Source organism: Uloborus diversus, chromosome 9 (genome assembly GCF_026930045.1).
Source record: "Uloborus diversus isolate 005 chromosome 9, Udiv.v.3.1, whole genome shotgun sequence".
In the NCBI taxonomy this organism is placed as follows: Eukaryota; Metazoa; Arthropoda; class Arachnida; order Araneae; family Uloboridae; genus Uloborus; species Uloborus diversus.
Genome location: NC_072739.1, coordinates 138,725,513 through 138,750,380, shown reverse-complemented (window position 1 = coordinate 138,750,380; position 24,868 = coordinate 138,725,513). Strand labels below are relative to the sequence as shown.

Genomic DNA, 24,868 nt, shown 5'->3' with positions numbered 1-24,868 from the left:
TGACATTTTTTTGGGTACTGCTAGAAATGGAAATAAAGTGATGAACAAGAGTAGTAATGTTAACAATTGTAATTTAGGAAATTTCAGGGTGTTAAATAAAAGCGACTTAGGCATGCTTAAAGTTTTCTATACCAATGCTCGCAGTATTAGGAACAAGATGGATGAATTGAAAAGCATAGTTATGGATGAGAAGTTGGATGTTATTGGAATTACAGAGACATGGGCTACCGAATCTGATGCAGAGTTATTACATATTGCTGGGTATAATTTGTTCAGACAGGATAGAGTAGGTAAAAGAGGTGGTGGGGTTTTATTTTATGTTAGAGACAATTTTATTTGCAAAGAATTGGTCATAAATGATAAGCCTACTGATATTGATATGGTTTGGCTGGAGTTGATGAGCAGTAAGGGCAAAAAGCTACGGTTTGGAAACATTTATAGGCCACCTAATTCAAACCAGGGACAAGATGAACAGATGTACCGTATTATTAGTGACATGTCCAGTAAGGGATCCGTTATCATAATGGGGGATTTCAATTTTCCGGGTATTGATTGGAATAATTTTTATTCTGGTAATGGCAAAGAAGAGGAATTTTTAAAAGTAATTGGTGACTGTTTCTTAGATCAAGTTGTAACTCAGGGAACTCGAGAGGAGGCAATTTTGGATCTAGTTTTTTGTGACATAGGTAGTTTTGTTCAGGGGTTGAGTGTAGGGGAGCATATTGGAGATAGTGATCATAACAGCATTAGGTTCCGGGTTAAATTTGAAGTGTGCAAAGATGATAATTTTAGGTTTGTGCCCAATTTCAGAAACACTGATTTTGTTGCACTTAGGCAGAGCTTGAAAGAGGTTTTTTCGTCTGGGTTGGAAAATAGCGACGTAGATCAGCAATGGACGGAATTTAAGGATAAACTTGCTAAAACCGTTGGGGACTATGTTCCATTTAGGAGAAAAGGTGTTAGTACCAAAATTTGGCCCATGTGGTTCTCCAGGGAGACTAAAGAAGCTCTTAATTATAAGCAAGCCACTTTTCGTAAGTTTAAAGAAACTGGTCAGAGTGCGGAGAGACTCCAGTATAGTAAGGCAAGGCGAAATTTTAAGTATTTGGTACGGATTCAGAAAAGGGAATTGGAGCAAAGACTGGCAGATGACATTGATGGGAATCCTAAGAGGTTTTTTGCTTACGCTAATTCTGGGAAAGCTCAAAACAGTCAAATTGGGCCTTTGGTTGATGAGTATGGAAATTTAATCCAAAACGATAGGGATATTGCAAATGTTCTAAATAACTTTTTTTCCAGTGTGTTTAACGATAACTGTATCTCAACAGTTGACACTAACAAGACACAAGCTATTATACAGCTTGAGGATTTTGTATTTTCCAGGGAGGAGGTTTTATTTCATTTGAAAAAGATTAAAGCAACTAAAGCTCCGGGACCAGATAATATTTATCCAAAAATTTTAGTAGAATGTGCAGAGGAATTAGTGGATGTTATTTTGAATATTTTCAATGCTTCTTATAACTCGGGGACGGTGCCAGAGGACTGGAAGCTGGCTAACATAACGCCACTCTTCAAGAAGGGGTCTAAAGGTATTGCTGGGAATTATAGACCTGTAAGTTTGACTTCGGTGATTTGTAAGATTTTCGAAACTTTGATCAAAATTAAGATCATGATGTTCGTAGAGACTAATAGTCTGTTGACTAGTTTGCAGTATGGTTTCAGGAAAGGTAAATCCTGTACTACTAATTTATTGCATTTCTACGACAAGGTTACCTCAGCTTTAGATAACAAAAAATGTGTGGATGTTGTTTATATTGATTTTCAAAAAGCTTTTGACAAGGTACCGCATGTTGCTCTTCTCAGCAAGTTAGCTGACATTGGAATAGGAGGAAAAACTTTACTTTGGGTAAGAAATTGGCTTACTGGTAGGAAGCAAAGAGTAGTTGTGAGAGAAAATCATTCTAATTGGAGTGATGTTTTAAGTGGGGTTCCTCAGGGATCAGTTTTAGGGCCTCTTTTGTTTATTATATTTATGAATGACATCAATGAAAATATTTCTGGAAGCATGAATTGTTTTGCTGACGATGTAAAAGTTATGGGGATTGTCGAAAATGAAGAACAAGTAAAACAGCTGCAAGAGGATTTAAATCATATTACTAAGTGGGCAGATAAATGGGGTATTTCAGTTAATGTAGGGAAATGTCAAGTGCTACACTTAGGTCATGGAAATAAGCGTATGAGATATCGTTTACAGGGTTCAGTCATAAATCAGGCAGAAAATGTTATGGATCTGGGTGTCTTTATAAATCAGGACTTCAAGTTTAGTCAACAGTGCAGTATTGCTAGTAACAAAGCCAACAAAATGCTTGGGTTCATCAATAGATCTATTTCAAACAAATCTAAGAAAGTTCTTCTGCCTTTATATAGGAGTTTAGTAAGACCTCATTTGGAGTATGCTGTGCAGTTCTGGTCGCCTTATCTGAAGAAAGATATTTTTGTATTGGAAAGGGTTCAAAGAAGGGTAACTAAATTAGTAAGGGGACTCTCAGATTTAGATTATGATACCAGACTTAATAGGCTTAACATGTATAGCCTAGAGCAAAGGAGAGTCAGAGGGGACATGATTCAGTTATTTAAATTTATCAAAATGAAAGATGTAAATGGATTAAATTTTTGCGGGGAAAGCAGGACAAGGGGTCATTGTTTTAAGCTATTTAAATCTCAGGCTAACTTGGAAATCAGGAAAAACTGCTACTTTAGCAGGGTCGTGGGCACTTAGAATAGCTTACCGGAAGAGGCGGTAATGAGCAAGGGAGTGGATAGCTTTAAGAGGGCCATTGATCTTCATTGGGGACTAATTAATTGACTAGGACCAGCCTAGCTGGGCCCAGAGCCTGTTGCTGGTCGTCACATTTGTATTTGTATATTACAAATACAAATACAAATACAAATGTGACGACCAGCAACAGGCTCTGGGCCCAGCTAGGCTGGTCCTAGTCAATTTATTAGTCCCCAATGAAGATCAATGGCCCTCTTAAAGCTATCCACTCCCTTGCTCATTACCGCCTCTTCCGGTAAGCTATTCCAAGTGCCCACAACCCTGCTAAAGTAGTAGTTTTTCCTGATTTCCAAGTTAGCCTGAGATTTAAATAGCTTAAAACAATGACCCCTTGTCCTGCTTTCCCCGCAAAAATTTAATCCATTTACTTCTTTCATTTTGATAAATTTAAATAACTGAATCATGTCCCCTCTGACTCTCCTTTGCTCCAGGCTATACATGTTAAGCCTATTAAGTCTGGTATCATAATCTAAATCTGAGAGTCCCCTTACTAATTTAGTTACCCTTCTTTGAACCCTTTCCAATACAAAAATATCTTTCTTCAGATAAGGCGACCAGAACTGAACAGCATACTCCAAATGAGGTCTTACTAAACTCCTATATAAAGGCAGAATGTTACATGTTACAGAACATGTAATGAACAAATTTTTTGTTAACACAGTTCTTCTGTTTTCTCCCAATATTGGGAAGTCAGAAAACCTATACCTGCTTGTATATTTAATGATGCGTTTTGTAATGTGTACTTAGTTATTTGTTTCTGTGTGACTGAAAATACTTGTCTCTGAGCCTTCTGTATTAGGAATTTAAAAATAAAGAATGCTGAGATATCTTTCTTGCCTATTGACTTTTATATTGCTTGGCCTGTAAACCTTTTTTAATCTTGCATCCGTCTTTTTCCCCCGCAGATTGTGAAGGCGTTGAGGTGGTACATGCTGATAACATAGACTCTTTCAAAGGCTGCACTGTCATTGAAGGTTCCATCACCATTTTGGAGAGCAGTTTTATTGGATATCAAGAAGTCTATCCAAATTTTACTTTTGGACCACGGTATGCACCCATGCATCCGAGAAAGCTTGAAGTCTTCAGTACGTTGAAGCAAGTCACTGGTTATATAAGCATACAGGCGTCACACATCGACTTCAAAAATCTGAAATTTCTTCGAAATCTGGAAATTATTGGTGGCCGCCAACTTACTGAGTTAGTATCTTTTTCTAAAAAAAGTAATAATTCTCAGCTTCAATGAGAGGATATTTGCCTCCGGTTAGGTTATTCACTATTCCTGACTGAGGAGTTATGATTAGAATGAAACTGCAGTCTCAGGATGTGATAACCAGGCTGTCGCATATTGGATGTAATATTCAAATGTATTTCTCCAACACTTCTATCAACTCACAGGTTATTTAAAATGGCTTTTCAAACTATGTAGCTCTTGGAGCAAGGGGGGGGGGGGGGTTAAAAAGCTAGAATTTCATTTTGATTAATTTGGAGGAAGCCTACTTACAAGTTTTCAAAGGTGACCGCTGAATGATAGTGAATCCCTTGTACTTAAAGGGCAAAATGAAATGAATGCTGTAGCTTTCAAATTTATAAGCATAACTTTTTAGGACAAACAAAATGTTTAACTTTGTGCAATAAATTAAAATAATAAAAATACGCTGAAGTTAAAAAGTAGCAATTATAGTTGCAGACCTGTTTTGGGACTACAGGGGAACCCTTTTTTAACGCAAAAAAAAAAAGAGTTTATAGATGAAAAGTCTTCCATTGAAAGCCATAGTATTTCAACTGTAAGTTTTTTTTTGTGATCAATATTTTCAAATTATTTGGTAGTTTTGAGAAAATGTAATATTTTCAAAAACTTTTGTCAGATGTCTTTTTTTACTATTAACTTTTATTTTTTTTTTTTTCATATCTTGCATAAAAAAGTTCTTTGTAACCTCAAAACACTTGCTTTTTTTGCTTCTTTCCCGGGGGTAAAATATTTTCGTCGTTAAAAAAAAATCGAAACATATTGATATGGAATAAGATAAAAGCTGAAAAGTAATAAATAATCAGTGAATGAATTAAACTAAGAAGTTGAGTTTTTTTTAAAAAAGTTTAATTTGTGTTTTGAGATCATCTTTAAGAGAAAACTGCTACTTATTACTTAATGATGAAAAATGTATGATTCTTAAGCTAAATGAAATAATTTCTTATTTTGTTTCTTTAAAAATCATTATAATTCTTCATTGCGTTTGTAATAGTCTCAAGTTTTTGAGCACTTTTTGTAGAAAATAAGTTACCTTTTCTTTTAAGTATCAAGTGCTGTATTCTACCCTTTTACTTGACTTAAGTACTTAATTTGTGGCTCACTTTCTTTATATCTGAAAAAATTCTGTCTTGAGAATTTCTGAAACTTTAGTCACTGATTTGTCATTCATAAGTTTATTGAATGTGAAACTTAAAAATTACAAATACTAAAAAATGTAAGTTCTTTTTGAACTGTATTGCTTATTCATATTGTAAAGGGAAGCAATTTTTGTTTTCGAGGGCAGAAATGATTACTTACCAGTTATATATTCCACAACTGCAACATTTTGTCATGCTTAACAAATGTTAATTTGATTTTTTATGGTAATAGTTTTTAAAATTTATATCTGTATGAGATGTACACCCATCAGATGTCTTAATTTTACATCTGACCTTCCTTTTACTTTTAGTCTTTTAAAATAATGTGTGCAAGAAAGAACATTTAAAAAGAGTTTTAATCCATTACTGGTGCGTAAAAGAAATTATTTTCAATCGTACATTTATTTACATACATTTGCATGGTACATGAGCATCAATATCTGAAAACTTTCAGGGATTTTTTTCATAAATTACTCCTGCTAAAAAAACTCCATACCAGAGTTAAGTGATATTAAGCAACAAAAGAATGGTTATAATGTAGCTCTCATAAGTTGACCGCTGATCTGCTGATGCTTAAACAATTCCATTTGTTAAAATAGGGCAAAGGAAAGCCGATTTGCATTGCAATAACGATTATTTGCTTTATACCAATTTAAGAATTTCGCTTCTTTCAATTCAAACAAAAATGAGCTTGTCAAGGGTCAAGTTTCCAGAGTCACATTAAAATCTAAATGATTCGCATTTTGTTATGTTACATTCATGCAAAACCTTTAATTATATTCCAGATATTTCGCTGCTCTGTATATTGTGAAGACATCTCTGGAATCGTTGAACATGAGGTCTCTGAAGAGTGTCAGTTCTGGCAGCATCGCCATCCTGGAGAATGAGAATCTCTGCTTTGCCAAAACTGTGAACTGGACGACGGTGATGAAATCCAATTCGCATAGCATCCTCCTCCAGAGTAATAGAAATCAAACCCTATGTGGTAAGCTTAGCCATGAAAAAATGTTATTTTTTTAAAAAAATAGGGACATCACTAAAAATCTGTGTTCTGAAAGGGACGCAGCTCCTTGTTATATTAAGAAAGACATTAACGTATTGGAAAGGGTTCAGAGGCGGGCTACAAGGCTAATAAATGGACTTTCCCACTTAGATTATGATTCCAGGCTCAGAAGGCTTAAAATGTACAGTCTTGAGCAAAGAAGAGACCGAGGGGACATGATTCAGCTGTTTAAATTTATTAAAACGAAAGATGTTACGGTGCTGAAGTTTAGCACTGAAAACAGGACAAGGGGTCATTGTTTCAAGCTATTTAAATCTCAGGCTAACACGGATGTTAGGAAAAATTATTATTATAGCAGGGTAGTGGAACCTTGGAACAGTTTACCAGAAGAGGTGGTAATGAGCAAGGGAGTAGATAGCTTTAAGAGGGCCATTGATCTTCACTGGGGATTGTAAATTGACTAGGGCTATTTAGCTGGGCCCAGAGCCTGTTGCTGGTCGTCACTTTTATATTTGTATTTGTATATTCACGGGTGATCCAGCTTCCGATTTTATCGGGAATTATTTTTGCAAAGCAGAAATCATGAGTGTAATATTCGAGTACAATTTTCCCAAAGCATAAGTCTCTCAAAAGCAGCTTTAGGTTAATTTTGGCCACATAAAAAGGAAGGTGAGGACATGACCCTTATGACCACACTTGTGGATCCGCACTTAGTTATATTTTGCTTGTCTGAAGACAAAATTATACTAGATAGAAAAATATCTTGTTACAGGGATTATAAAAAATAACACATAACCTCCTCAGCTAAATGCCTTCGGCAATACAGCAAAAGCCACAGGCAATTTTCTTCAGCTGTTAACAAAACCGTCATTAGAGGGTGCTAGGTACTTGCTATTAGAAAACAAGGATTTGCATTGTAAATGTGTGTAAAATAGCATTTAATAGGGGTTTAATTGTCCTTTTTTTCATTGCCATGATCTTTAAATATTTGATCACATAGTTTCGCATACAGTATAAAGTGAAATTTAATTCCTGCTGTATTTTAATAACTTGTTATTGAATATTTTGGCAGGACATTAAAACTGTTCACTTTTAGCTGCTTTTATGATAATCTAGGGTATTTATTCCACGGAATATTTTTGTTACATGAATAAAAAGAGTTAATTTTCATGTGAGTACTGATTATTGCTTTTGATCTTTAAAATGAAATTTCTCTTAGTTTTTTCTCTTCTAAGGCATGCAGTGGAACATCATTCACAATGCATATGTTATGAAAATTTGCTTGTTATTTAACAAAAGAAAAATGAAAATTTGATGTTTCAATCCAAAAAAAATTCTAATAGTGCATAATTAATTATTTGAACAAACAGATGCTCTATTTAGTTCCTTAACTTGAGATTAGTTTTTATTTTCTCCATCTATTATTTTTTTCTGTTCATAAAAAAAAAAGTTTCATGATTGTCACTACTTCCCACACAGAAGCTGCAAACTTGAAGTGTCACCCCCAGTGTTCCAGTGACGGTTGTTGGGGCTCTGCTGCAAATGAGTGTTTATCGTGCAAGTCTTACAAGTTACACGACGAATGCGTTAGAACGTGCAATATTTTAGAGGGGTAAGAACTGTTGTTTCATTTCTCGTATTAACATAAAGTTTCATGATTTTGAGACGTTACAATAACTGTGTGTTTGAAACTTATAGAATTTATGATGCTGGCAACAAGATCTGTGAATATTGTCATGAGGAGTGCTTAGGGCAGTGTTCAGGACCTGTAAGTAAAGACAGTAATTTTTTTCTTACTTTTTGTAAGTTTTGATCCGAAAGTTCCACTTTTAGATGTTAGTCTAGAGTGGATTTGTTCATTTCAATCAGTTATTTTTTACTAACCAAAACAGCCCTTACGCATAGATTCAAGTTTTGTCAGTGCACTTTAAACATGAAAATACAGTAAAAGACCGTTATAACGCACATCTTGGGACCAGAGCTTTTGCGTCATGCAGTTTTTGGAGTTATATATAGGTCATTTCTCAATTTTTTAAACTAATATTCAGCATATATCTATATATTAGCACTTCAGAATGAGTTTTATCTGCAATGAGCATTAAAGCACTAATTATACAATTAATCATTTCCAAATAAATATGTTTCAGGGGTGCCCACAAGGGGGGATTATGGCGCAAGTTGCGCCATCAAAATTTTTGGGGGGGATTTTTTTTCCAGAAGGTTTTTTTTCTTTAGAACATGAAATTTTCGAAATTTGGAATGAAAAATATTAAAACTCATTCAATAATAAATAGATGCATTAATAATGCTTTTTTCACGTACTCTCTTACGGGCCGTCGCAGTAGCTAGCACCCCCCTCCCCCCCTAGTTTTTCAGAAATAGGGCTGTCAATTTCATTTTAGCGATGCAACTAACGAAGAAAAAGGGAAACTCTTCGTTGTTTTACAAAATTAAAATAGTAATTATAAATGAACAATTGAAATAATAGTGAAAAAAAGTATTTTTTCTGTAAAATTTGAATAGCAAATGTAATCTTAAAATACAATTTAGGAGCATCCATGATTCTCTTTTATTAGGAGTATCTAAGTAAAGGCCGCAAAAATGTACGCTTCAAACATTTTTATTAACGCAAAAAAAAGTATTCAGTACAGTACACTCTTCACTAGGCAGCAGAGTGGGTATGTCTGCCTAGTCGGAAACTATGGGCTCGGATCAGATTAAAGTATTGCGCATAGAGTAAAATTAGCTTAATGGGAGGGATGACCGGCGACAAAACTAACATTCTGCACGCCTTGTCTCTCGGAGGTCCTGGTTATACAAAATCATGCTTCATGGTTCTTCAGTTTAAAAAAATAAAAATAAAACACATACATAAATAGGACAGCCCACAGGATAGGGGTCGCCGAAACATTCCCATATGTATTTTTTTTTTTTTTTGATGAAAAATGTTGCAATGAAAATCATTGCCAAGTGGAGAAAAATGTATGGGTCGCCGAAATAAATTTCAAATAGAGAGAGAGAGGAAAGAAAAACAGTTAAATGTAAAGAGAGATTAAAATTATTGTAATGAATACTCACACCAAAAGTTCTAAATGTTTAAATGTAAAAATCGTAAGTAAATCAAAGCTTGATCAAGAGATGCAGGTTGCATATTTAAAATAAAATGAAGTGGAATAGAGACCTAAGGTATCGCAGAAAATTACCACATCCGTTCAAATTGTTAAAAGTCCTTTCTCTAAAGCCGCAAATGCTTGTATTGCAAGAAAACAAAAATATATTCGGCGAGAAATTGAAAACTTTATTATGGAAAATCCAAGCAAATAATCGTGTTTGGCAAAGGAAAATTAGAAAAAAAATTCCCAATGTGTTTATCAATAATTAAAATTTACAATGAAGATAGGAGGGACCATACTGAAAGGAAGAGTGGAGAACTCCAAATCCTTCTTTTTACATCCCCTAAGCTGGCCTGGAAGTGAGTTTTTAAAACTTAGATTTTGAAAAAATCCCGGGAAAACGTTCTCCAACCCCAATTCTTACCCTAACGTCATTTAAGATGGCCTACACCTGAGTATTTAGGACTGCAATTTCGGAAAACCGTGAGAGTGCTCCCAACGTAACCTCTGAAAAACGCCCTCTCAATTAATCATTCACATCATTCAAGGTCGAATAAATTTCGTTTTTGGACTTTAATTTAAAAAAAAAACTCCCTAAGGTTTCCCAAAACTGTCGTCCTCCAAATATTACCGAAGATCCTCAAAAATTTCATTATTAAGACTTAAATTCAGAAAATTTTTCGGGGAAGAACTCCAAAACCTTCTACCCTTCTAACAGTATTTAAAATCGTCTACGATTACGTTAATTAAATTTCAATTTGTAAAAATTTGCCAGGGGATTACTCCGAATATCTCTACCCATTAACATCAACAAAAATCTTCTAAAATTGCGGTTTCAACAGATCGAATTTTTTTCAAGAGAATGCCTTCCCCTTCAAAACTCCCCCCGCCCCCTTTCATCGAAGGTAGGCTTAAATACGTCTTCGGAGATATAGTTTCAAGAAACTGGCGGTGCACTAAATTTTTAACAAAAAATGTCTCCAATAGTGTTTTTAAGGCTTCAAAATTTCGGGGGGGGGGGGCACATCCCTCTTCTCCTTAATATAACTCGATCGTCTAAAACTGAATTTTTCGAACGACAATTTTGAAAATTTTCCCGGGGGGAGTCCCCGGACCCCCCTTTACGTAATCAGAAATAATTCCCAATTGGGAATGCGTGCTTGAAGTTTACATTTTGAAAAATTATAGAACGATGACCCCGAGTCTCTTCCTCTCTCAACATCACCATAGATCGTCTAAAACTGTATTTTTTAAATAACAATCTTGAAAATTCCCGGGGGAGAGCCCCCGGACCCCTTCTTCGGAACATAGTTAAATATAACGTTCGATTTTGTTGGGAACTTAAATTTGGAAAAATTATCGGGAGATGCTATCCTGGACCTCCCTTCCTCACAAACTTAAAATATACTCTAAAACTGCATTTTTATATCTTCAATTTCGAAATAATGCAAGAAGGTAACCCTCCGACACCCCCTAATTCTGATTGAATATTATCCTTACGATTAAATTTATATTACTAGTAATAAGGTCTAGTAATATGACTATCCCTGCTAAATCAGAAGCCAAATCTTCTCTCTCTCTCTGAGCATTGAAACATGCGTTCGAAACATTTAAGGGGCCGCCAAAAGCGTCCCCCCATCCCGTTTTTTTGACCTAGCGACGGCTCCGGTACTCTTTCCAAAATTTAATAACCGTGTCTCCTTTTCAATGAAGGGAATATCACAGACGGCTATAAGTTGGTGTCCGTTTCAAAGCTGGATCAGACGATTTGATATCTTTTCAATTTTTTATAAATTTTCTGGAAATAGCACAATTTTGCATGATGAATACGTGTGACAGTGATGAGAGGGAGAGAGGTCAAAAATATTTTAGTGTTTGTAATGATTCTGACCATATGCTCTAGTTTACCATTGATTCATTTGCACCTTGACAATCGTTAAGAACCAGTTTTGAAGTTTGCGAATAACGTATTTTTTATCACTCCAATCGATAATTAATATATTTTATTCATTAACTAGCTTAAGCTTATGAAGAATTTTTCTCATTTCACTTTACTCCCATCTTCTCCACCATTTTTAAACTGATTGTTTCAATTTATCATTAGATCATTTTCATTAAAACTTTCAGTGATGTTGGTTTTCGCTCATGGAAGTAGAACAGTCTGTTCTCAAGGTGTTTAAATTACTTTTCGTAAATCACATTTACTTTCTTCTATATCTGATATGTATAGAAGGATATTTGATTCGTTAAAATTTCCGAGTTCTGATTTTCGATGTGGGCTGAATAGCTGAATCCATTTTTGAGGATTTCCGACAAAGATCGGTCATAATGTGCGTGATCCATCTTTTTTGGCTATGCGACTTCAATTTTGGAAAACTTCCATAAGAGCTCCCCCACTGTAACGCCAGAATAAGACTCTCTTTATCATCAAGAATCATCTAAAACTCCGTTTCTAGTACTGCAGTTTTGAAAAATTTATAGGAGAGAGCCCCCGACTCCCACCTTTTTCCTTAGCACGATCAAAGAAAAGCCTAGAATTGCGTTTCTGGAATATCAATTTTAAAAAATTGCCGGAGGAATGGCACTGAAATTCACCTTCCACTAATATTATCACGATCTATCAAAACTGCGTTTTTAAAGCTACAAGTTCGAAAATTTAAGTGGAAAGCCCCTCTTCCTCCCCCCCCAATCTCGTCAACATTATTTAAAAAATCGTCTTATATTTGGTTTTTAGGGCTTCAATTTCGAGAAAATTACGGGAGAGCTTCCGAAAACTCTTTTGCTTAACGTCACAAAGGTCGGCTACAATTGCAATTTTAGAGCTTCAATTTCAGAAAACTGCTTTTCCCTCAACCATAGATAACGTTTTTAAGACTTTAATTTTAAATATTTTCCTGGGGCGAGCCCTAGGATCTCTTCTTTATCTAACATTGCCACAAATAGTCTAAAACTCGTTTTTAGAACCACAATTTTGAAAACAAAGGAGAGCCCTCCTTAACACAACGTTAAACTATCTACAATTGCACTTTTAAAGTTTCAATATTGAAAAATTACCGGGAAGGGGTAACCAACCCTTTTGTCCCCCTGACATCACCAGAGATCGTCTAAAACTGGTTTTTAAACTGCAAGTTCGAAAATTTTCCGGGGGAGAAACCCCCGAGCTATCTAAGTGACAATAAAATAGGATTCATATTGTATAGATTCGTATTATATACATTTAATAATGACTCCATCCCAAGCCAGAAAGTTGAATCCACTCTTCCTGTAATTATTCATACGTTTGAAAAAAGAAAAAAAAATAAGGTGAAGCAAAATTCAGGAGCACCCAAAACTTGTTTACTCAAGGTCCACGTTGTAAAATTTGGGGAGGCAAGGCAGGTCAACAATTCAATAATATTTCAGTTCAAATGGTATTTTTTAGCGCTAATCCCCCCCCCCTTGAATTTTACTGGAAATTATACACTCCAAAAACTAATGTTTGACCCGATTCGAAAGTGAGAAAAAATTTTTTTTCTCACTTTCGGGGGGGGGGGGGGGGGATTTTGCGCCATTGAGCTTGGGGGGGATGGGCACCCCTGATATGTTTCACAATCAAAAGAAAGTGAATTATCTGCTTGCTTCATGGTTTGCATAACAGCTGCATTTTAAAGAACCATCTTTTATTTTCTTTTACTTTGAATACTAATTTTCATTTAAAAGCTTTGAATCAAGATGGAAAGATGGAAACTGTGTAAAAATTCAATTTTTATGTTTGCAAAGCAAAACAGAGGGATTTTTTAAACTTCAAAACCTATTGCTTACTTTGGAAAAATTGTGCAGTTTATAGAGAATTGCGTTATATAGGTCGGCATTATAAAGGTATTCTACTGCAATTTGTACTTTGTATACAATTGGTGTTATAAAGTAAGTGTTTGTATACTTTATTCTAAGAGATGGTGCCAGTTGTAAATACTGTTGGCCCCGCTTAAACAAATACCGCTAGTTCCAAGAAATATTATTTGATTATGCGGCGAAATTTCATTTACCTTTCCTAGTTGATAATTTTTCTTAAAACGTAATAATAAATCAATATCTAAATAATAGAAGAAAAAATGTTTTTTATTAAAAAGCGTTTTAAATAAGCTAAGTAATCAATAAAATAGCATAATAATTAAGTATATAATATAATACAAGTATGTTTGAAAAATAGAAATATGTAACTTACAACTTGAGTTGTTAAATCTTTGTTTAGACACCTTTTTTCTGTTCATATTTTTTTGGAGAAAGTCCACAATAGTGGGTTCTTTGCTCAAGATATGTTGAGAATACTTTTCTAACTTCAATTACCATGTTTTACGTAATTAATATTCATCAATTTCTTATCGTCTGCAATGTTTGTATTTCCTTGTGTTTTTTAATTTAATTATCGACTGTCTGTTGGTAATGGCAACAATAAAAGAAACTAGATAGAATAGTGGAAGTGCTTTGATGGGACATGAATGTTGTTTTTCCCGCCCCTTGTTTGTCGAAAAATAATGTTTTAACTTTTAATGTCAATAATTGCTCTTATTTAATTTATTTTTAATGTATTCAAAATTTTTCTCAGCAAAAATGTATGCAAAAGCTGATCACTATTATTCGATTAACCGGGAAAATTATTCAATTGAGCGGGGATGTCTAACATTGCACCTATGGGGAAAATATTCAGTTCCGGGAAATTTTATTTGTATAAGCGGGGCATTCGTTTATCGGTTACCTGATTCAGCGGGACTGACAGCATCAAAATTTTTTGTGCATTTACTCCTTAGAGCAGGAATTAATAAATGGAGGGAGCAAGTTCAATCATTGGCTAAGCAAAAGCTTGGGCAAAGAGCTCAAGTCTTTGTGACTCGACAACAACGAGACGAATGATCGACACGTTTTGCGAGAAACTAGTGAAGGGAGCCTGATTCCTTCCGATGCTCTCTTTAAAATCTATCACGTGACTTGGGATCTTTTCTTCACAAATGAAAGTCTTCACTCCCTCCATTTTATCTCTTCTCAATGTTTTACTTTCCGCCCCAGGTCACTCTTCCACCAGTCAGGAACAGTGCAGTATGTAACTTGTAAATGTGGTGTAATATAAAACTATATGATCTCTCCAATAGTGTTTCCCTTGCTCTTTTGAACAACACTCATAGCAATTGGTTTTATTTTACTACAGTAGGCGCCGCTTAATGTGATCACTTTGGGACAAACATAATTTGATAACAATAACCGAAAAGAATCCAGGAGACACAAAATAATGGATTTTTTTTCCAATTAAGGTGCATTTATTTTGGCAACCTCAAATTAAAATCACAATGATTCAACTGAACGCAGTTTTAAATTATAATTATTAAATTAACAGAATACAAATATCTGAATTATAAAAGTTAAAGCCAAATTATGCTATTTTTAATCACATAGTAATAGGTGAAGTAAAATATGACCTTTTTCGCTGACATTCGTAAACCAGTTTCAAAGCACATTCCGCTTTTCTATCTTTTCCAACATGATTTTGCTTGTTGTTTAAATTTTAATTTAACTATGCTTTGTTTTCAATTTCGACACAATTCTTTAATAGTTTACAAAGTAATGGCAACAATGGAGGTCCTACATCAATGCTGCAACATGTCCAGCGACTGAATTTTTTTTAGATACAAAAGAAAGTTTTCTTAGGGGGAGTCTGTGGTCAATGGGAGCGAACTTTCTGTAGCTTCATTCCTAGAAAAGTTTTGAACTGCAATTGAAAATCACAAAATGCTACACAGAAAGTTTGTCTCGTCAAGGTTTGCCTATGTATTTCTGTTAATTGAAGAACAAAAACGGGGAAAAAAATTGAAAGTTTATGAAAAAGTGATAAGAATAAATGAAGACGCTGATTACAATATCTGACTTTTTTAACGTATGTTAACATACAAGTGTTCTGGGACTTTGTGATTCTGATAACATTAAGCGAATGATAACATTGACCGTGATCACATTAAGCGGTGCCTACTGTATTTATATACATATTTCATCTTTGATTCAGAGATCTTACAGAAAAATATTACAAAAGCCTTGTGGATAAAATGGCTGTTAAATGTTGCAATAAGATTTTCATATGTTAAACTTACTGGCAGTGCAAACAATTTTTAAAACTGATCAGTTCTATCTTACAGCTTGTTTTTTTCATTTTTGATATTTTGTTAGGAATTGCAACACTCTACAAATCAGTGATGTAATTTTCTTTAACAATGTGTGAATTGCAAAATGAAATATAGTTTTTCTATGGATATCGAATAGTTATTTCATGTATGATCATGTATCGCACCATTGAATTAGACTGGAAAGTTTTAGAATGCCTTAATAACTTTATGCAGTTTATAAATTTATCTCATTGTGGGAAATTAATTAAATTTCTTTAAAATATTATTTTCTGTTTGATATACACTGAAGAGCCAAAAAAACTGGTACACCTGCTTAATATCGTGTAGGGCCTCCGCGAGCACGCAGAAGTGTCGCAACACGACGTGGCATGGACTCGATTAATGTCTGTAGTAGTGCTGGATCCAATTGACACCATGAATCCTGCAAGGCTGTCCATAATTCGCTAAGAGTACGAGGAGGGGGAGATCTCTTCTGAACATCACGTTGCAAAGCATCCCAAATATGCTCAATAATGTTCATGTCTGGAGATTTTGGTGGCCAGCGGAGCTGTTTAAAGTCAGAAGAATGTTCCTGGAGCCACTCTGCAGCAATTTTGGACGTGTGGGCTGTCGCATTGTCCTGCTGGAATAGCCCAAGTCCGTCGGAATGCACAATGGTCATGAATGGGTGCAAATGATTAGACAGGATGCTTACGTACGTGGCACCTGTCACAGACACATCAAGACGTATCAGTGGTCCCATATCAGCCCCACTGCACACACCCCATACCATCACAGAGCCTTCACCAGCTTGAACAGTCCCCTGTTGACATGCAGGGTCCATGGATTCGTGGGGTTTTCTCCAAACCCGTACGCGTCCATCTGCTCGATACAGTTGAAAACGAGACTCATCAGACCAGGCAACGTGTTTCCAGTCTTCAACAGTCCAGTGCTGGTGTTCACGGGTCCAGGCGAGGTGCAAAGCTTTGTGTCGAGCAGTCATCAAGGGTACACGAGTGGGTCTTCGGCTCCAAAATCCCATATTAATGATGTTTCGTTGAATTGTTCGCACGCTGACACTTGTTGATGGCCCAGCGTTGAAATCTGCAGCAATTTGCGGAAGGGTTGCTTTTCTGTCACGTTTAATGATGTTTCGCAATCTTCGTTGGTCCCGTTCATTCATGATAATTTTTCGGCCGCAGCGATGTCGAAGACTGGATGTTTTACCGGAATCTTTATATTCACGGTACACTCGTGAAATTGTCGTACGGGAAAATCCAAATTTCTCCTCTACCTCGGAGATGCTATGTCTCATTTCTCGTGCGCCGACTATAACACCACGTTCAAACTCACTTAAATCGTGATAACCTGCCATTGTATCAGCAGTAACCGATCTAACAACTGTGTCAGACTCTTGTTGTCTTATATAGTCGTTGCCGACCGCAGCGCCGTATTCTGATTGCTTCCATATCAATTTATTTGCATACGCATGCCTATACCAGTTTTTTTGGCTCTTCAGTGTATGTGATTCAAAATGTGTAAAACTATTTCTAAATATAAAGTATCAATCTAATTATTGTTTACAGAAATGCATTAATGTATTTTTAAGAATGAGTTATGTCCAATTTCTTTCAACCTTTTAAGTCAATCCTAAGGTAAGGTCTTGGTAAATTTTAATCATTTAAATAATGCCTTCATTTTGGTCCCCCTCCCAGACTACTTTAAAAGAGGGAATCTGAGAAAGAAACTTAGGCAGGAATACCACCTTTAAATGTAGCCTCTGATATATGTGTAAATGTATTCCTAATTCATATTTTTGAAAACTTAAACAATAAATGGAAGTTGTTTAGCAAATTACTTTATTGTGTACAATTTTTTGGAATCTTTTCAACAAGATATTTAGTCTGTTGTTTATTCTTGGATGTACTGTCGGACCTCCATATATCAAAGTAGCAAATTGCCGGAAAAAATTCGATATATAGAAATTTCGATATATAGAAACAATCTTATTTTGTGATAAAAATCTCCTAAAACATTAAAATCAAAGCTAATTTTCGTGCATGAAACCCAATTTCTAATTTATACAAGCATCGGATTAAACGAAAGTTAATAACTGAAAAATTAACAGAAATTACATTTTTGTGCCTTCATACATCTTCATTCTTCAGCAGCTCAACTTGATTCGCAACATGAGGGGATTTTCGTTTTGACAATGTAATCGAGAGACAAGTAAAAAATCAGTTTACTTAACTTAAATGATTTTTACTGAAACTAAAAAGACTAGGAATGATAATCAACAGACAAAAAGGATAACTTAAAACTGATTTTACAGTGTTACTGGTTACAACTAAGATTTGAAATAAACTTGAGGGAATTTAAGAACTCCAGAATGGAACAATGACCTATTTACACACCCCTCAACCTCAGATTCCTTATGAGTTTCGTAGCAACCTTTAGTGAACATAATGTTCTCCCCTAACCTTCATTTTTCATCAGATAAACAGTCTAAAGCGGAAAAAATCTTCGAATATCTCGAAAAATAATTTCGATACATAGAGATTTTTGCAATATATAGAAACAGTTTTTCTATGTAATTAACATTGAAATTTGCTGGGATTTCGATATATAGAAAATTTCGATATGTGGAAGTTCGATATATGGAGGCTCGACTGTATATTGTCATCCATAGTTGAATCTTTCTGCTCCAGATATTCTTAGACTGACTTAGTTCAAGTAAACATTTTCTCTCTTGATTTTTTGAACTTATTCCATTCTGAGATTGACATTAAAAAAAAAACTCATTCTCAAAAATTTTATTTTACAGACAAATGCAAACTGCTCAGTATGTAAAAATGTCCAAGATGGTCCATATTGTGTGAATAAATGCCCCGAAACTAAATACAACAATGGAGGAGTGTGTCAGCATTGTCATGAGAACTGCGTGGGCGGGTAAGTTCCTATTTTGTGTAAAAATCTGAAGTCTGAAACTTTCCGATTTTCTTTTCTGTTTTCATGTGGGGTGCTTTGCAATAGATTCCCTGATGATTTTCAGGTGTGTGGTTTAATCTTTAAAAATTTGTCAGTTATTTTTATACGAATTCAAAATAAGCATTTAAGTAAGTACAAAATGACAGCTCCCTGTCAGTTGAGCGATGCTACCTTACGGCATCTACTAAATAACCTTGTGTAGATGGGACTGACGTAATCATCTGTAATTTGAACCCTTTCCAATTATATTTCTTTATTCAAAATGTTTCGCAGATGGGCTACTAGGCTAGTGAGGGGATTATCAGACTTAGATTATGAAGCTTAACTTAGGAGTCTTAATATGTATAGCCTGGAACAAAGGGGGAGACAGAGGGGACATGATTCAGTTGTTTAAATTTAGCAAAATGAAAGACCTTAATGGGTTAAATATTTGCACGGAAAGCAGGACGAGGGGTCATTTTAAGCTATTCAAATCTCAGGCTAATCTGCAAATTAGGAAACATTACTTTCTTAGGGTTGTGGGCACCCCGGTAGCAGAAACTGCGAGACGTGAGACGTGCATCGCAGATTTTTCAGCGGCCTGCAGACAATTTTACAAAAGAACAAAAAGAAAGAAAGTAGAGACGTACCAAGTAGCACTTTGGCCGAGTACCGAGTACTCGGCCTTTCACTACTCGGCCGAGTACCGAGTTACCGAATACTCGTCCTTTCACTACTCGGCCGAGTTACCAAGTACCAATTATGTTTTAAGAAGAACCACCGACACACATGTGATGAATTTTGAACTTATTGGAATAGTAGTATAGATTTCCTTGTCCATATAATAGTTTTTAAAACTGAATTCCTGCAGAAATTCAATTACGCATTATATAAACAATTTTGTTTGAGTCAAAAGTTTTACAAAAAAATTATTTTTAAAATTAAAAATAAATAAATAAAAGGTATGATTAATCAAGTTCGAATTAAAACAAATTACAGTAAAATCCCTCTAATGTGGACACTAACAGGACAATTTTTTTTGTCCGCAATAGAGAGGTGTCTGCATTATAGGGGTTTAATAATGTTATTTGTATTGGAACTGGGGAATTAAAAATTGTCCACATAAGAAGGGTGTCCGTTAGGAGGGGTTTCACTGTAACCAATCAATTATAGTTTTAGTCCACCAAACATAAATAATTTTTTTAATACAACAAATGTGCAGGAACACTGCAGACACATGTTTCTGCCCCCCTCCCCTCCCGTTACAAGGAACGTGTTTTTCAGTGCATAACATGTGAGCTAAAGAATGTAAAGACATTCGACAAAAGAATCCGACTTTTGTCGGATGCCTCTAAATCCACGAGCTCCCATTTTGTGCATTGAAAAAGGAATTCCTTGTAACGCCAAAACACATGTCTGCAGTGTTCCTGTACTGTACTTTTAACGTTGTTTTATTTCCTTTTATTTTTTAAGCAAAGGTATTTTTATATTTTTTATAACTAATTTTTGTTTGTAGCAAAAATCCATTTTTAATATAGAAATTCCATATTTTCAATACTTAACCTTTTTTGCATAATTTTTAATAAATAAGTTTTATTAACTTTGGGGACATTAAAATAAAGATTTATTCATTGAAGCATTACAAACTTCATTATTCTCAAAATTTAAATTTGACTTATAAATTTTAATTGTAAATGATTGCAGAATATAATGCTTGCTCTTGTTTTTTATAAATTTTATTACAGCTTTGGACAATATTCAATTTTTTGCAACTACTCGGTATTGGCCGAGTATCTGATCAGAATTTGGCCGAGTACCGAGTACTCGGCAAATTGGCCGAGTAGGCCGAGTACCGAGTAGTTACCGAGTACTCGGTACGTCTCTAAAAGAAAGTAAGAATAAATAAATAAAATTAAAAAAAAAAAGAAATTCAACTTGGCAAAGATCGTTTAGAGATCATTTTTTGACCAGAAAGTCGATGGATGCTTTCAGAATATCAGCTAGAAACATAGCCGCCATATTTGGTCATTCACAAGATCGAAGTAGATAAGATGCTTAAGTGCCTAAGTTTTCAAAAACGAAGCAGAATTGGATGTTTTATTTAACAGCAAACTAATGAAAATAACTTAAAATGTGCAGCAAATCTTTTTTTTTTAATTTTTATTTTTTAAAGTAATTTTCTTGAGAAATGAAAAGTTTTACATTTAAAATTTCACCTTATCCTTATTGCTTTGGTCGCAAAAGCGATAAAAACTTTTCAACTAAAGTGTTATCTCATGAAGATTTTTAAATTATTTTTTTGCAACAAATTCAAAAATCTATATCTTAATTTTCGGCGTAGTCGCCATGTTTGGTCATTCCCAAGATGTTGGTACGCAAGAGTTGGTAAGTACCCAAGCCCGGATTACCCAATAGGCCAACCTAGGCCCTGGCCTAGGGGCGCAAGCCAAAAAGGGCGCATATCCAGGAGGAGAAAAAAATGAACAGCTCATTAGAAAAATAAAAGGAAAGTGGCATGCTAGTATTTGGACAGTAAAAATACAGCTAGAACTGATTGGGACCTTACCACTGAGCAGAAAAAAGCAATTAGAGGAGAGGGGGCGTAATGCTTGAGTCTAGGTACTATTTCTGGTCAAAACAGATAATTTTCTAGGGGCGCCGACTCCGAGGGCGCTGCGATGCCCCAGCAACCCCCCCCCAATATTTTCGGGGGTGCCGGGCACCCCCACTATCAGCAGAAAACTGTTTAAAACCTTTTTGTATGGCCTCTTTTTCTACAAGCAGAAAAAAGAGGCCATACAAAAAGGGACGAATTTTTAAATATTTAGCTAAGCTTAACAAAAAGAACAAATTATACTGTTGTGTTTTTGTTCCTAAACTATGTGTTTTGATTCTCACTAAAATTTTCTCTGCTTTAATTTAATTCATTCTATTTTACTTTATTTTATTTTCATTTATTTATTTTTTTCTCATAAAATTTTTTTGTGGTAAAAACCCGAAGTAAAATAAGATATTTTCCGCCTAGTGTTTCTGTTTATAAAACTGAAGCACATTTTCTTGAGAGTTATACGCTCTGAAAAATTGCCCTTATTTGGTCCATTGTGCTCGGTGTTTGAGCACCCCCACTGGTTTTCAAAACTCGGTGACACTAAATTTTCAATATCTTTGATTTGAACAATGATTTCAAAATTCGGTAAAGCTATGATATAGAAAGTGTTCAATGTAAAAAACTTGTTCATGAAACAATTTTTCTCTTGATGTCTTTAAATCATGTCAATAAATTGTTTTGCAATTAATAATTTATTAGTTCATGTTTAGTTTTGACAGTCAATAATTAGCGGCGCCCGAAGCTTAAATTTTTGAAGGGATGAAATTATTAATTTACCGAATGAAGTTTCAAATTTTATGAATGACAAAACACGAGTATGCATAATTGCACGTGTAGCAAAATCTAACGAAAATAGACAATAGACATCCCTTTAAAGAATATTTTTATGTTGTCTCCAAACTGTCAGACATTGTTTGACGCATAAAGAAATTTTGGGGAGTTCACAGTGACCTCCTGCGGCCTTTGCCAATAATATCCCCTATTTTGTACACAAAATATTCACCATAGTCTGCTTTAGTTCTCCACACAAGCATTGCATACAAGTTTCCTAATAAATAATTTCTTTGACACAATTTTCTATCTTTTCCTTTATAATTACCTCTGTTATTGGGTTTCACTTCCAACATATTATTTTTCTGAATATTTTTTTTTTCAAAACATCATCTAGATCACAACAAAGTTGATAAAAATAAAAGAAAAATTAAATATATTTACAGAGAGAGACCAGCAGTTTTAAATATTTTCAAGGTAAAAAATGAAACTATCAAGGAATTCAAGAGTCATGATATCTAAATGTAAATAAAAAGGGGAAAAAATACTTCAGATATCACTGCTAAATATCATCTCAGCTCAAACCGGTAAAAGCTTTTTCCTTGGGCTAACAGACATTTGTTTTCCAAACAGATAAACATTTTGAGGCGGAAAATTTGAAAATTTCACAATGGAAAACCAAAACAGTTAAATGTTTTTGAAAAAAAAAAATTGAGGCAAGATGTTTGATAACATATTTTAAGAAATGAATGAAAATTTCGAGACGTAGCAATGTGGGGAGGGAGGCGTTTTCTGAGCCTAATCCCATCATGTTACGTCACCAAAGGTAACCTAAAATTGCGAATTTTATAAATTTAATTTCAGAAAAAAATTACAGAAGAGATTCCCCCAACCCACTTCTACTAACATCTTCAAAGTTTTTCTGAGTTACCGTTGTTTTACAAATAAATTAAACTGCAACCAATCATTAAGCATATTCAGGAAAGACTAATTTTTGTAGATCTAAGGTTGTTTGACGATTTTGTTGTTGAATTAATCCCCAGACTCCTCTTAAAAGAAAGGTTGAAGCCAACAAGAGTGCTAAACCATCATAATTCAGTATCATGTCATATTTTTACTATAGTAAAAAATATTTTCTTCTTTGACATAATTATAAATGCAATTTGTAGCTGCCTTTTATTCTTATGAAATTTTCAAAATAATTCCAGTTGCTTTGGACCTGAAAACAACATCAGCCCTAAAGGTTGTAAGAGCTGTGAAAAAGCAATAGTCAGTGCTTTGGATCCAAATATTGTTGTAAGTTATTTTTATTATCATCAGAGTTATGCCATAATACTCATACAGCTCTAAATGTACAAAAATGATTCTTATTTGTACAGTTAACACATCTGTAATTATGTTTTTTTTAATTTTTATGTTTTTAAATTTTTTCAATCTAATCTGGCATGCAAAATTATTCTTTGAACTGTTTTCATTCTTGACCAATTATTTTGAACGTCATTATGAATGTTGTAAGTTTTAATTCATAAACTTTTGGATTTTATGACTTTTTAGGAAGCGTGTCTTAAAGCTGAAGATCCATGTCCAGAAGGGTTTTACTTGGAATACATTGGTCCCGAAGAAGAAGGAACTCTCCGCTCTTTGACAGGAAAATCTGTAAGTTGAGTTGTTTAAAAGTTTCAAGTTTATTTAGTTAATAATACATTTGTTCTTAAAACGTCAAATTAAAAATTTAGTAAGATAAGTTATTTAAAAGTTGTTTAGGGCATAAAAGTAGTCACTTGCTGTTTATTAAACCATAATTTTATAGAGAATGACAAAGTAGGAAATATCAATTATAATTAGCAAAGTCACTGTATGATCTAGGTCAGGATTCTGAATTAACCTCATAGATGGCTGCTGCACCAAAAAAGTAAGGGGTCAAAAGATTGTGGGGGAAAGGGCACTCCTGAAGCTGATTTTTTTTTTTTTTTGGTGAAATTGGTTTATCTTGTTGGATTTTACTGACCTCTAAAAAATGTGGAATACGGCCATGGATGGCCACTGTAGACTTCTCCCGTCTAAATCAAAGTTCTATTCTTATGAAATAATGTGTGCAAAAGTCTGTTTTTTGGAAATTTTAGTTTTTAATTTTATGAAAAAAATCAATTCATGCTGTAAAAAATATTTCAACAGATCATTATTTTTTTCTAAAAAGTGAGGGGCATGTCCCCTTTACTTTTGGAAGTGAGGGAGCAATTATTCCCTCCCCCCCTCCCCCTCCGTACCAGCCACCAGACATCTGAACAAAAGTTAGTTCTTTCCAAGGTTAACCTATAATTCTAGAAAAAAAAAATGGTCTTGAACCTTCCCTAGTAGCACATAACGTACGACGATATCGTAAAATTTACCAATACTATATCGCTGCGTCATCGGGTCACGATATAAAACGATGTCTAATCCGACAGAGCGTGCGCTATCGTAACAATATCGTATTCGATATTACAACGATAACGGAAGCGTCATTGTGTCGTCATCGTTTTGCCCATAGTTCCGATATCTCCCTATATCGTTTATGCGTCATTGTAACGATAACGTAAGCGTCATTGTGTCGTCGTCGTTTTGCCCATAGTTCCGATATCTCCCTATATCGTTTATGCGTCATTGTAACGATAACGTAAGCGTCATTGTGAAGATATCGTAAGTGACATCGTGCTGTCATCATTTGGTTGACTATTCTGATCTATCACCCCTATTTCGCTTTATATGTCGACATCGCTAGCTGTAATTAAGATCATCTTTTTTTACAAAGAAATAATAAAAATCAGGTTTGCTCCCCCCCCCCCCCATCTCAACTCTCTTTCCTTTTTTTTTATTTTTTCACTTTTTCGTAATTTTATTAATTTTTTTTAAATTATTTATTTGATAATTTATTTATTTTAATTATTGTTGCTATTATTATTTTGATAGAAAAGATCTGTGCTATGCCAATGACACACACACAAGCTAAATAAATAAATAAATGAAAGTAAATTAATAATTGAAATTAAAAATAAATCAATAAATTTTAAAAAA

At 34.5% G+C, this 24,868-nt stretch overlaps 1 protein-coding gene across 1 annotated transcript in view; it reads left to right on the top strand.

Annotated features, from left to right (window-relative positions):
- The window catches only part of LOC129229927 (epidermal growth factor receptor-like), a 68,892-nt gene that overhangs the window by 22,993 nt on the left and 21,031 nt on the right, over nucleotides 1-24,868 (top strand). Inside the window, exons 8-14 of the mRNA XM_054864307.1 lie at nucleotides 3,745-4,036; nucleotides 6,010-6,209; nucleotides 7,707-7,839; nucleotides 7,926-7,995; nucleotides 18,293-18,417; nucleotides 23,023-23,110; nucleotides 23,369-23,470. Coding sequence (XP_054720282.1) covers nucleotides 3,745-4,036; nucleotides 6,010-6,209; nucleotides 7,707-7,839; nucleotides 7,926-7,995; nucleotides 18,293-18,417; nucleotides 23,023-23,110; nucleotides 23,369-23,470 — 1,010 coding nt within the window. The remainder of the gene's footprint in view (nucleotides 1-3,744; nucleotides 4,037-6,009; nucleotides 6,210-7,706; nucleotides 7,840-7,925; nucleotides 7,996-18,292; nucleotides 18,418-23,022; nucleotides 23,111-23,368; nucleotides 23,471-24,868) is intronic.